Below are 14124 nucleotides of genomic sequence, written 5' to 3'. Positions count from 1 at the left end.
GGACGCCGTGACTGCCGCAGCTACTGCAATTCAGTTACAAGGGAGACAGTGGCCTTCTCCTGCCAGAGCAGCATCCTCAGTTCTAACCCTGCAGAGTTATGGTCATATAGTCCATCCTTTTCAAGGTGTAAATTGGCCCCTGACATGACTGCCAGTGTCTACTCCAACTGAGTTTTGAGATGGAAGAGACAATTTCAGTTACAGGTGATGCAGCACATAGAACTGGACCCCACATTCTGTACTAGTTGAATCACACCAGCAAAATACTAGCAACTGTCTAAATGTACAAGAATGCATTGATGTTAATTAGCTTCAGATTGCTACAGTAATTTTAGTTCAAATTCACAGGCTGGGCTACAAACACCAAAAGAAAAAGACAGGCCTGTTCCCTCTTAGACAATGCTTCAGAAATCTTTTGTCACTGTCATTTGTAGAAAGCATCCAAATCAGAAACTAAACCACGAGGATTCCATACAGATACATGCATCAGACTTCTTCCATACAAATAACTATTCTTATTTCAGAGCCTAAGAAATAAACAGCCTAAGTTTTATGTACTTGATTCAAGCTATAAAATAACACAGATAAATTTCTGAGCTCTCTGACATCAATTAAAAGAATTCTTTTTAGCTGTGTCCGATCTTCAGAAAAGCAGGATCTGGGACATTGTTTCTGTACCTGCTACTGATCCAAGCTTGTGCATGTGTTGCTTTCATAGGAAACAATGTTAATTAAAAGAGAAAAATCTCTTAAAGAGAGTAAACATTATCATAAATGTCTATTACACTCTCAAATTGAGATGATAAAGGTTTTAATTTTGTTTACCTGTCTGTGAAGCAGATCTAGGTACAGGTCTTGTGGTGGAACCAGGATTACATTTAGTCTGGGCCAATATGGTGTTCTCAAAAGCATCTGTGACAGGAAGTACAGTTTGTGTCTTCAAGGTGAAATAGTGACCAGACAACCAGTACAAAGTGAATTCCTCTATCACCTTTGCAACTGGTAGTCTCTTTAGCAAACAGGTGGACTGGGGTCCAACAGTTATAAAAGAGGAGACACATGACCAGTACAAATGAGTGAAAAGACAGAGCATTCCACAGAAAAAACTGTGAGTCTGAGAAGGACAGAGAACAGCCAAATGAATCAAACAGAAATATTGATGCTAATTAAGGAAAACATTTGTAAGTGAACAGTGCAGTGTTCTATTTCATTTCAGCTTCCTTACATGTTTTTAACACATTTTCCTTGCAGCATTTCAAATCATTCTGTGGCTGATGGTGTATGGTTCTGATGCCCATCCATACAGCAAGGAAAGGGCACCAGGGAAGCTCTTCCTGGCCAGAAATGATTTCCCTCTTGATAAATGCAACACAATTTTGTGAGGGAAATTTTCAATCCAATTTAACAAATCCTTTGTATTGTTAACTCTGTCTGAGCCTCATAGTAAAGGGATGATAATATTCATTGTTTCCTACTTAAAGAACCTCAGCCTGATGAGAGATGTGCAGTAGGACCATGTGAGGATCAACTCAGTTCTATTCTGTGGATAGTACTTGCACCTTGCAATACCCCTACCTCTGCAGCCACATGGGATGCTGAGATCTGCCAGTGAGGAAAGTCAGGTATGAACATCATAGTCTGGGAAACTGGTGCTGGGTGCCAGGATGATTCCAATCTTAGTGCCAGAGATCACTGGCAAAAGGAAATATTCTGCAAACAACAAAACTATTTCATCTACTGTCTCTTAATTGTTTCTTCAAACCTCTCTGTTCCAGTCTCCTGTTGCAAGTGCCGTAGGAGATAGCTCTGATATGTCACTGATTCCATCACTAACCTGGCCATCTGCCCTTTCTGCCCAAGACAGGTTGCCTGAGCCTCCATCTCTCTCCTCCCTGTCCTGCAGGAGGGGTACCTGACAGCTTGTGCCTCACAAGGGCAACACACTCTGGCAAATAGTCATGTAAAGGGGAAAGCTGACAATGGAAGCTGGTGGTCCTACAGTGTCTGGGGAACAGCTTCTCAGTTTTACCCTTTGGTATTGTTTATTAAATGGTAGTAATTGGTGAATCTGCTGCAATAAACAGCTGGCAGTTCTGCTTGGCTGAAATGAAACACTGCACCTTTAATGGATATTAATGCACAGTCTAGCCTGTTCTGTAGTCTTCATGCACATGGCTCCTGCTTTTATTAGGGACAAATGGTAACAAAGGGAGAGGGATGCAAGCAGCCAGACTGCAGGTGAAGGTGAAAAGGAGCCCCTTGGCTCGCTGCTGCTGCACTCTACCCAGCAAGGTAGAAGCTGGAAAGAAAATCCAGATCCAGATCATAGTCTATAGCTTTACTTCCCAAAACAGATAGAGAATTGGGGTTTTAATTATGAAAGTTGATAAACAGAACATGAGTGCAGGGGATAGGCAAGCTGTGTTTATCACAATTAAACAAACTGACACAAACCCCCTAATGGACTCCAGTATTGGCTGCCAGCAGTGATGAGACATGAGTTTAGTAAATAATATCAAAATATTGCCAAACAGGTTTTCATGCAGGATGGAAACATTCATACCTTCAAACCCCAGAGGAGTTGGGTCACTCTTTATTTCATGTCTTTTGACTTTAACTGCAGGAACAAGGGGACCTGTGTGAAGTTTGCAGAGTCACAAGGCTGTAAATATTGTTAAAGGAGAAACTTGCTTTCCCAATACCTGGAAACACTACCTGCCCTGATACTTTCCATGTCACCCAGAAAAGTGACTAACCCCTAGATCCTAGGTGGTGAAGATAATCACTTCTTCGATGTGAACAGAAAACAGATCCCTTTTTGCAAAATGTGTGAAGACATAGTAAATGTTATCTGCTTCCCATCAGGTTTCACAGACGGTTTTTTTTCACTCTTGCCCAGGAGATGGCACTAACAAAGACAGACTCACAATCGGCTCCTTACCCATGAGGCTGACAGTAGGAGCCCGCCAAAGCCAGCACTTGGAGCCCACAGTAGTGGATGCCATTGGCCACAGGTGCGCGTTTAGTGCACAGCATATAGTGCTGTGGCCTGACTCTACGTGTGCAGGACTGGTGATGTGCCAGAGCTGAGCTGTCAGCAGTGAGGATCAGCACACAGCAGTATGCAGTAGCCTTGGATGTGAGGATCCCAAACACCCTGGCTAGATCTGCATTTATCTGATGCTGAGACAAGACTCAGGCTTCAGTTCTTTGGTCAGCTGAAATATTTTCTTAAAGGCAGATATAAATAAAATAATTAATTGAAAAAAGAACCTCACTCTGTTTTCTAGATTTTAAAATCATGGCAAAACCAGTTTTCTCAGCTTTGCAAGAAGTTGCCGACAGTCTTGGGGCAGATAGGATTCAAGGACAGGATTTTTTTATATGAATCTGCAAAAAAGTCTGAATTTCACTGCAATTCATGCATGCTATCTTTGATAAACCACACTAAAGAACAACCCTTGTTGCCCATTCTCTTTGTATCTATGTGCTTATTTTAATTTCCCAGCTTTGGACATAAATATTAGGGAATAATTAAGTCCTCTCAGAACTTAATAACTGATAATGTATTTTGGAAGTTGTTGCCAAGGACAGAAAGCTATAAAAGTCCCTTCTCCCATCATTTCCATGTGGTGATATTTTAGTGTTATGGTCTAAAGATGTTGGAAAAGAAACTTTTGCAGGTAGCAGTCACATCACATTCTTGCTCTGCCAATAAACCCCAGTGCGTTCTCATTTCATGACAGCCTCGTTGCATAGTCAAGGCTCATATCCCTCACAGCTGTTTAGAATGCACTGAATACCATGCAACCTTCTCCATGACAAATATATATCAAAGATGTGTACAGAAATTAATTCAGATTGGTTATTTTTGTGGGACAATTCACAAACCAATCTCAAACTTGCAAACCAGTTCCTCCACTTCATGCCAGGAGCTGCCAAAAGATAGTATTATCCAGAATTTGCTGTAAGACCATGTTCTCAAAAGAAACTCTTACATGTAGTCATAGGTGCCTCCAGTCCTACTGATTTTCAACACAAGCAGCCTGCCTAAATGCATGGGTTGCTTTTGAGTTTAGATTGTAGGCACTAGTGCAGTAATTCTGAGTAAATTCTGTAAAAGTGCCTGTTCTCAAAATAATGACAGCTCAAAAATGGAACTCTTGTAAGTTCCCACACAAACTGCAGAGAGTTCAGTGCATTCTGGGCACCTGGCTCCCTTACACACATCTGAAAATTTCCTTGCAAACATAATTTCTAGTAACAACAATGATTATGTTAAATATGCTTAAAACTAGCATCTATTGCTACTCCATTTTTGGCTTGATGTCAGGCTTTTGTCACCATCTGTCAGCTGCTACGCAGTAAGAAGTTTCTCTCTTTCTTGAAGGCAAAAATCCTAAACAGCTTTATGGAAACAGAGAAACAATTTCAATTGAATTTAATTGAATACAAACAGAGAAAAGGTAGAAATTCAACCCCATATCAGCCAAAAATTGATCCAGTTTCCATGGAAAACGGAACCAGTCTTTTAAGCCTATTATGGAGAAACTGAGAAGAGTTACTATATTTGCTGGCAGCACATCTTGATATATATTCAGAATGTCCTGGCCTGCCTTCCTGTAGGTGTTACACTGGTCCTGACTCCTACTGAAACCTCCAGCATTTATACCAAATGAGCCTGATGTGAAAAGCATTTGGCAGTAAATGTATCAGTCAGCAGGAAAGGAGAAGGGTAGCTAAGCAAGCAGCATGACAGTACCTTTGGTCACAGCAGAAGCATTAACTGTGGTGCTGATGGAGGAGGCTAGGGAAAAGCGACGGGTAACTTCTCTTTCCTTAGATTCTGGATCTGGGAGAACAGACAGATGCAATGCAGGGCAGGATTAGAGGTTAATAAGCAGTGAGAGTAAAACATGTCCAAAGCAAAGCAGCAGCTGGAAAAGGGTAAATAAAAGGTAGGTTGCTCCTCTAAAACAGCCAGGAAAAATGCCCTCAGCAAAGTGAAAAGCACAGAAAAGATTTATATGAACGTTTCCAAAGAGTTTCCAACTGCACCAATTTTAATACTTCAGAAAGGAGACTTATGCCACCTAATATTTTAGCAACCAAGTAGTGTCTCAGCACTGCTACAAAACACAGAGAGATGAGCACGATGGTTAGAATGGTGTGTGTGTCTACAGATGAGGTTTGGATTATTTTAGACACTGAACTGCTTGTTCTGTGATGACTGACCTGAAATACACTGAAAAACAAACATGAATGGACTTCACATTTGTCAGTTCTAGATGTTAACAGTGTGTGAATGCCTGAAAACCTTCTCTGAGCCTTAATCCTTACCATTGCAAATCAGCCTGGATAAAGTGAAGGCAAGGGAGCTCTTTTTTTGTTTGCTCCAATTAGGATCCTGCCTTTTCTCACAGTCTGCTCTGCACAGACTTCTCTACCAGATGTGAGTAGCTTGACTCAGACTGCTTCATAACCAAATTAGAGGGATGAATGGACTAACTGTTGGCTCTCTGTTAGCTACAGAGAGCACACATTGTTTCAAAACATGCAACTCTTAAGAGATTGTGTCTACACATCTACAAGCACATCGGTACACTTCTTGCACCACTACATCAGCACCACTTGAGAGAAAATATTGCTTGCTTACAAATATTTCTCATCAATTTATGCAAAAGCATATCTATTTAGTACATTTTTATTCATGACTCCTAAAAGGCTGAAGAAAAATTAGAGGTTAATCAGTGATAATTACAATGGAATGACTCCACATTTGGGCTGCTGTAACTGCCCTTATCAAAATACAAAGAAAATATCACCTGATCATTATAGTATTGGGTTACATTTACACCACATCACACAGCTCTTACAGACTCTGTACCAACTCCAAGGAATATAAGCATGGCTCTGCAAACCAGAAAAACTAATGCTGACCCAAGAGTGGGGGAGATGCAGTGTGCTACGAGTGTGGGCTTTCACACACTTCAGTGTCTGTTTTGGTACAGCTGCCTTGGCAGTCTCTGCACTGATGGAGTGCAGGATGGTCGAGTTTCTCCTCCAGACATCACCATTTCTTTGGCCAAAACACCAAAGTACAATATTTTCTACTCCATCATATCCAGCCTAGGTAAACAGTTCAGCAATGCTTTGTGCATCTGTGCTCCACTGCCAGTTGATATCCTTCAGGCAATCTTGTTTTCTCTCTAGTTAGTCTTGTTCTCTTATTGTTTAAACCAGTGGGTCTGAACCAAAGTACGCTCAGCAAAGCGTGCCATCTCCTGCCTTGGCTAGTAATGAATCCTTAGACAAAGGGGTCAAGAGCAGGACAAGCTTACTGCAATAACTTCCCTGTTACCTTCTCACAGCTTCCAATCTACCTTAACAGCCCATCCATATAGTGCTAACACACCTCTGTGTTGTCACTGCCTGTAGAAATGACCACACTCTGCAAATCATCTTTGCCAGCTGGTTTCCTCTTAGGCCAAGACCAGATTATTAACTGAACAGCACCACAGTGTGAAATGGGATACCATGTACTGGAGATAGATGTTCCACAGAAATTCCAAGTAACCAGGCCCAGCAGGTCTTTGAGCCAAAAGTGCCTACAGCTTAGAGGGTATGAACTCTTCTGAAGCATGCTTTGCTGTCTGGAACACTGAATACAATGCAAGACATTTCATATGACAAGAAAAATTCAAATGAAAGAGCAAAAGAGTCACAAACCAAAACTGCAGATCCAGACTCCCTCAAATTACACCATTATTCTGCCTTTCTCAAATCTATACTTCCTAACTGATTTCCTTGAGTCACAGGATTTGAAAACCATTCCTTTTGTTGTATTCAGAACATTGGAATGATTTGTCCATTTTGGATCTTGCTACCAAGTGCAGCCTTAACTTACAGGCCCTTATGGCTGCCCCGGCTCTTGGTGTATTCTCATCTATTTTATCACATTGTCATTGAATGCTTCTGTATGCCTCTTTTTATTCTTTCATCTTGCTCCTTCTTCCTTGATGCTTACTCCATCACTGCTCACTTCTGTCTCACAGAAGAATGATCATTTATCAGAAAAGGAGAAAAGTCACATAGAAATAAAGAGAGTAATTACATTATCTTTTCAGAAAGTGTCTGTAAATAGTCAATTTAATTTCTATTCACACTTCTTTTTTTCTAAAGTTTCTTCTTTGTGCAGCCATCAGAGGAACATGCCATACTCTCTAGTCATGGAAATTGTCTTCTAAGAATTTATGTTCAACAACTCAGAACACCATTTTACAGTATCACACAACATAATTAAGTAGAAATGACAATAAGCCCCAGATTTTCTGCATTCAGTGTAACTACTAGGCCTTGACTGAGCAACATTTGAAAAAACAAAGAGGTCCAACCAACGACCAATGTAACGCATGAAAACCTCATGTAGCACAACACAGAGATGACACTGTTCCTTTCAAGCCAGTAAATTGCTGAAAGAAGTTAGATCGGTAGTTTAAAACCAGTTCACACTTTGACCCTTGAGAAAAACTGGAAATAAACATTATTTGCACTGTGCACCAGTAAAAGACCCAACCAGTGACCTCAAAGGTTGCCTTGCCAACAGTGCCACGGGAGCAATTTTTGGTAACATCGTCTTTGAGAAGAGGAGACGTGTGTGTACATCAGACAGGAGCATTTTGGTGAGATGCAGCAGCACTTGAGGAAATAGTGATGGATGGCACTATGGGATGGAGAGAACACTGTGGGAGTGCAGGAGACAGATGGCCAGGGACCAAATGCTGCGTGGGGTGATTTTACCTTTGGGTGGAGCTCTGCGGTTGGAAAGACCTTGCAATGTGAATCGCTTTCTAGCAAGCGCTGTGCGCTCAAGGTTAAGGCTGGTGGAAGCATCAACTAGGAGAGAGAGGGAGAGGGAAGAGAAATAAGGAAGGAAGGGTCAGCTGTTCAGCTCATGGGAAAGGAAAGGTTAGCACTGGATGACAACTAAAAATAAATAAATGAACAAACTTTGATTGAGTTCAAGCCTGAGCAAGAGCTAATCAATTGGAAAGGTGACATGAGGTCAGGGGGATTAAACCAGCTGAGCCAAACAGAGCCCCTGGGTTGAGTTTGGCTCACCGAGTTTTAATGGAGAACAACAACAAAACATAACCAAAGAAAAACGGGTAAAGGGATGTAGGTCTCATTAAAGGAAAATACAGTTTGGCAGCAAGCTCATTAAAAAGGATCTCGTGTCTTTTCCCATGGAAACACATCATTGTGGCTGGAACAGCAAGGTTGTAGGGAGAAACAGGAGAAGCCTTGCAATGCAGGACATGTACAGACAGCAAGTGTTGCGAGCAGTCCCACTTCTACTATCCAGTACTGGCACTGATGAGTCTGCCACCATCAGCCCTGTGACTGATAGGTTCTCAGCCTTACCTGCTGAAGTCTTTCTAACAGGCTCCCAAGCTGACACACAGTCATGCATTTGATCTCATGATTTGCTGGGACGTCAGGAGTGCCATGCCAGCAAAGCTTGCATGCCAGGCTCCTACATGAATAAGCCAGCCATGCCACCTGACAGTTGCTTTCACAGAGACAGATAAGTCACAGGCAGATCTAGATCCTTCCAACCTTTAAGATTCTGTGATCCTAAGACTCTGAGCTTGAGAAATACTCAGTTACCCTCACTGCAGTAAACAGATGGACCTAGATCAAACCCCCAGATCCATGCCTTCCTGCCAAATTCTGCATCTGCCTGTTTCTTTGTGTGGGCAGGTAATGCACAGAAGGTTTATGGCAAAGCAGCAGGAGAAGAGCCATGTGTTGGCTGCCTGTGGTTCTATGCCTTAGGATTTAACCAATAGCTTTTTCCTCCTCTGTACTTCATACAGTGCCAAATGAAAATCATTAGAAGGACAAATGAAGACCAGGAGTACAAAAGGAATAAAAAGAGACAATGAATCCACACTGACAGACAAGCAACAGACAGACAAGCTGTGCTTTGAAAGGAAAGCACATCCCATCACTTCCTGATCGGCAGCCAAGGTAATCCAGGATCCAAGGTGCCTGCATGCATATGTGGGTGTGAACAGACTTTAACAATATAGAAGTATTATCTCAGTGGGGTTCAACTCTTTCTACCTGGAGGCCCAGTGCCAGCTTTGGGCCAGGCAGGTGCATCTGAGGAACTGCTACTGAGTGGTGGTTTCAGTTGCAGGACTGCCCCGGCGCACTGGGACGCCTTTGGCTTTCAGATTGCCTGTGTCGGCCTAAGGGCCATTCCCTGCCATGGCTGCTCCTACTGCGAGGCAATCTTTGTAAAGATACTGTAGCTCATGGAGAATCCAGAAACTGCTATATTAAATATATTTACTTTCTGTTTGCATAGAGCAAGAAAATCCGTAGTACTTCATTATCACAGAGCAATGCAGCGAGTGCAACAGTGCATGTGTGTAGGAGATGGATTTATATGTTAGTTCTTCAGCTATGCAATTACATCACTTCATTGAGGGACCCCGCAGAGTTTCACAAGTCCCCACAGCTTCTCAGCACCAGCCAGTTATTAGGCACTGGTCTCTAAAGACATGCAGTCTCCACTTGAGTTCTTTCAAACTTTTTCCTTCATTCTGGAGGTATACCACACCACCCTGGAAACCACTTCCAGAACATAGCAACAACTAGGTCTTGATGGGCAACAGGTTGAACATGAGGTTTTCAAAACCCACCTGAACACGTTCTTGTGCACCCCGATGAAGAGGAACCTGCTTTAGGAGGGGATGGACTGGATGAGCTCTAGATGTCCCTTCCAACACCCATCACTCTATGATTCTATGAGCCTGCAATGCATACTTATGGCAAAGGTAGCCAGAATTACCCTGGCCTGCCTTGCCAGCAGGTCCAGGGAGATGATGCTTCCCCTCTGCCCAGCCCAAGTGAGCCACACCTGGAATGGTGTGACCTGTCCTGGGCTCTCTGGTACAAGAAAGATGTGGACATACTTGAGCGAATCCAGTGAAAGGCCATGAAGATGATTAAGGGATTGCAGTATCTGAGATGAGGAGAGAGAGAGCGAGCTGGGATTTTTCAGTCTGGAGAAAGAAAGGCTTGGGGGGATTTTATCAAGTAAAGAAGATAGAGCCAGATCTTTCTTAGTGGATCCCAGTGACAGGATGTGAGATGCAATAGATACAAATGGAAACACAGGAAATTCTAGTTTAAAAGTAAAAAAAACAAAACAAAACAAAACCATTTTTTACTGTGAAGGAGGTTAAAGCCTGGGACAACATCTCCAAGGCAGCTGTGGAGTCACCATCCTTGCAGCTATTCAGAACCCAACCCTGAGCAATTTGCTTTGAGACTTGGTGGTCTGCAGAGGTTCCTGCAGGACACAGCTCCCATATACCTTCAAGACAGTGAATCTACCAAACAGATCCACACAAAACACTGCTTTATATGTAAATAACTTCAAGAGTAACGTAACTAAATAGTGCCTTCCCCTTCTGTACTATAGAAAGCAAGCAACATGTTAAGGTAATCTTTGTTCCCACGTAGCTACAGCGATATTGTGAGTATTACAGCATTACGGTAGGTGTCACAAGAGAGTCGGGTTTGGCAGAGCACCAGCCTCGCCGTGCGCGTCCTGCACAGCCCTGTGCTCCCCGCAGGGCCGCCCGCGATTCCTCTGCACCTCTGCAAGCTGAACCTGCCTGGGCCTTTTGAAGACCAGTTCAGCCCCTGCAGAGTCCCAGCCACAGCTGCCTCACAGGAGCACAAATAAAGCTCGGGTGGGCCATGCAGAGCCGGGCAGCCCTCCGGCCAGCTGTGGGCACATCCCGCAGCCCAGCGCCGGGAGCAGCTCTGCAGTAGTGGCCACATGGCAAGGGAATGAATCTGAACACAAGACTGCTTTGTCAGCTGTTTATAATTTGAAAACAAGTTCACGTTTTTAAAAATGAAATTTTTACTGAAACACAGTTTTAGCATTGGCTTTTTAAAGGAGGAATCCGCATCTTCCTCCCCAGAATAAAAACACTACAGAGAAAAATCTTTTGGTGAATAGCCTATTTGTCAGATGAAAAAGATTCCACTTTTCTTTTTTGTCACCTGTATTTCTACAAGAGCCTGCTGTTACTTGAAGCTTCATTTGGACTCTCTGGCCTCCTAAGACCTCATAAGTTTTCTTTTTATATTATTAGAAAAGTCTTTGCTCTATCATTTCAAAATACTACCTAAAAGAGAAACTGCTGTTGAAAGATTTTCTGTTCCTGCTACTGCCAGCTGGGATCTAGTTTATTTTCAGTGTTCATTTTAATCTAACTTGTCTAGAATAGATCTATTGTACACATGCCCTCAAATAATGGAGGGACTCTCAGTGACTGCATGTGCATTTATTTACTATACACTAGAGGGGAACCTACACACAGAGAAGGCAAAAAATATCTCTGACATAAAGCAAGGCGATTAGTTATCAAACTCCACAGATAATCTTGAAACTCAATATGCCTAGAAAACAACTTGCTAGGATTATAAAAGGTTAACATATGCATACTATTGTCCCTCAAATTCTATTTTTAAAACACACAAGTTGTATAAAGAGTGATGTAATGCATCAAAACACTTTGAAAATCCTGAACTTGTAACACTGTTTGCTGTTCAGGAAGTTTCATGGTACAGTCACTCAACTTTGTAGCACTGAGGATTTTTGATGTTAGGTTTAAACAATACACATTTAAAGTATTCTTATCCAACTCCAGAAACCATTGTGCAAAAACAAAATATTACCCTTCAGAAGTAAAACACTCTGTCTCAGAACTCCTACCTCTCTTTTGTCTGGCGCTGGGACTGGAATTCCTGTTTTTATTGTTCGATGCTTCCACATTTGATGTCTCAGATTTGTTTTCATATATACTCGATGACTTCCTGCTATATCTTTGGACAAAAAAAGCACAAAAATGGTTACATCCTTGCTTAATACCTAACACAGCACTGAGCAGAAAATATTCTTTTTTTACCCTCAAATATAGAAGCATAAGTAATAAAGGGAAGGTTTTAAAAGTCAGTGTGCTATGTAGTGTGCTTCTGTGCAGGCATGTACGATGGAAAGTGCCATTCTAGCCCCTACCTCCTTTCTACATCACACAGTAAGGGATGTCCTTGGTGAAAGCTCCGAAAGGAAAGTGAAGGAACAAGCTAGTTATCTGCATGAGTTCTTTTTTTTTGGAAGAAAAGAGTGGGAAACCAGATTAGAAAAGAGGATCCCAGTTCTCCATCCCTTGCAGCATGAGTATATTTGGCTCTAGGACAGAACTAGGTACTGGATGGTCACAGAGATCATACCATGCACAGAGGTACATATGGATTCTACTTCCTCAAGGATCTCCCAGCTTCTGCTCTTTGAAAATATGAATCCAGGTGGGATATCCCTGTCTACAGCTGAACCACAGAGGAGGGGACCCATCTTGCCAGATGGAAACGATCTCCCTGCCCCCACAGAGCATTTGAGCTGCAAGGTTTTCTCATGGTTCTGATCCTCATTTTTTAAAAATGTCTGGTGGTTTAGTTTGGGTGTTTGACTGTTATTTTTGGCAGACTGCTCCATATATTTCATTGTATCTACACACTTCTCAAAATGCTTGCTGTTCACAATTAACATATGAACTTACACATAACATTCACAGCGTTTGTCTTGCTGCAAGGGAAGGTCCAACACATCATTAAAAACTTTAAAATATTTGGAATACTAGAAATCTGTGAATATCTTCTCTAACTACAAGGCAGCCTGGGACTCATTGCTTTGTGTTTGAACCTCTGACCTGTTTCTGATGGAACCTTAACGGAGGTCTCTGTTCCCTCCCGTACTAAATCAAAACGTGATTTTGCAGCAACTTGTCAGGTACAAAAGAGGACTCAAATTAAATATGGGAACAAATCCAAAGCACACTCACATTTCCTTATTCTTTTTTCTCTGTTCCTTCCCAGCTAAGCTGAGATGACTGTGAAACATGCAGCTGACAGAGTTAAAGATTTACAGCTGTGATGAAGACACCAAGAAAACCCACAAGCTTCTCTGAACCAGCATCTGCAGTAACACTCCCCAAGTATTTGTGTCTATCTATGTGCATAGGGTATATTTGCATGGATGTATAATTGAATCAGCCATTTCCAATAAAGCAGATAATTAAGCAGTTAGAACAATAGCCTATTTAAGTTTCATATGTTTAAATAGATTTAAAAAAAATACAAAGGGTTCATTTCATTATCACTGAAATGCAGCAGCCATCCCTTGAGATACCACAGAGTGTCTCATCTTGTGATTAAACAGAGAAACTTTGGGGAAGAATTTACAGAGAGAATTTAAATAGACTGAACAGGACTTGGGGACATTCAGTTACCCTCTGTACTAAGGACACTGGCTCCAAGTGACATTTTACCAACTACTCAGCTCCAATCTGGAGTCAGCCCAGCCCTGCTTTATCTCATGGAATTGCAGCCCCAAGTGCTGTGGTGGCATATCACCAAGTACAGGAGATAGTCTTTGTCATTGACAGATACAGTCTATACCCTTGTGAGATGGCTACCACAAAGCCTAGTTTCTTCTCCTTGCCTCCACCCAGCATCCTGAGACAGGCTGCAGAAGGGGCTCCACGGGTGCACTATTTCACATCTGGATTGACTTGAAACATTTCTGTGATTACATATTTTACTGGAATTATTGTCTCCTATCCCCAAGGTGCTTTTGCTGAAAGATTTTCACCCTTAAACCTTTTCAGCTTATACCTTAAACAAAGCAAATGTAACCAAGCCTAAAGAAAATAATGGTTCAGCACTGCATCTGTTTGAAATTTCTTGCATCAAGTTGCACAGCTCTCAAAAGCTGGCTGTGTTACCTGGGAGCTCTTGCTTTGGTTGAGGCTGCTAAAATTTTGCAGTGATATCCCATGTCAGCTTACATTAAACTTGCCCAGCAATTGGGTCATTACAAATATTTGCTGACAGCTCCATTCAACATCCTGGAAATGTTCCAACACATTTTGTCTAAACTTGAGTTAATCCTGTGCATATGGTTCTTTTGCAAAACTACATGCTCATTGTTGAAATAATTTCTGCATTGTGATTTTAGTTTCCCCATGAGCAAAA

General features: G+C 42.0%; 1 protein-coding gene across 1 annotated transcript in view; it reads right to left on the bottom strand.

Moving 5' to 3' along the window:
• MCF2L2 (MCF.2 cell line derived transforming sequence-like 2) overlaps positions 1–14124 on the bottom strand; it is a 135149-nt gene that overhangs the window by 4803 nt on the left and 116222 nt on the right. Inside the window, exons 26-30 of the mRNA XM_062006261.1 lie at positions 11807–11916; positions 7801–7896; positions 4763–4852; positions 2564–2635; positions 826–912 (exon numbers count right to left, since the gene is read on the bottom strand). Of these exons, the coding sequence (XP_061862245.1) occupies positions 826–912; positions 2564–2635; positions 4763–4852; positions 7801–7896; positions 11807–11916 (455 nt within the window). The remainder of the gene's footprint in view (positions 1–825; positions 913–2563; positions 2636–4762; positions 4853–7800; positions 7897–11806; positions 11917–14124) is intronic.

Source organism: Colius striatus, chromosome 12 (genome assembly GCF_028858725.1).
Source record: "Colius striatus isolate bColStr4 chromosome 12, bColStr4.1.hap1, whole genome shotgun sequence".
Classification (NCBI taxonomy): Eukaryota; Metazoa; Chordata; class Aves; order Coliiformes; family Coliidae; genus Colius; species Colius striatus.
This window is presented reverse-complemented; position numbering and strand designations above follow the sequence as displayed.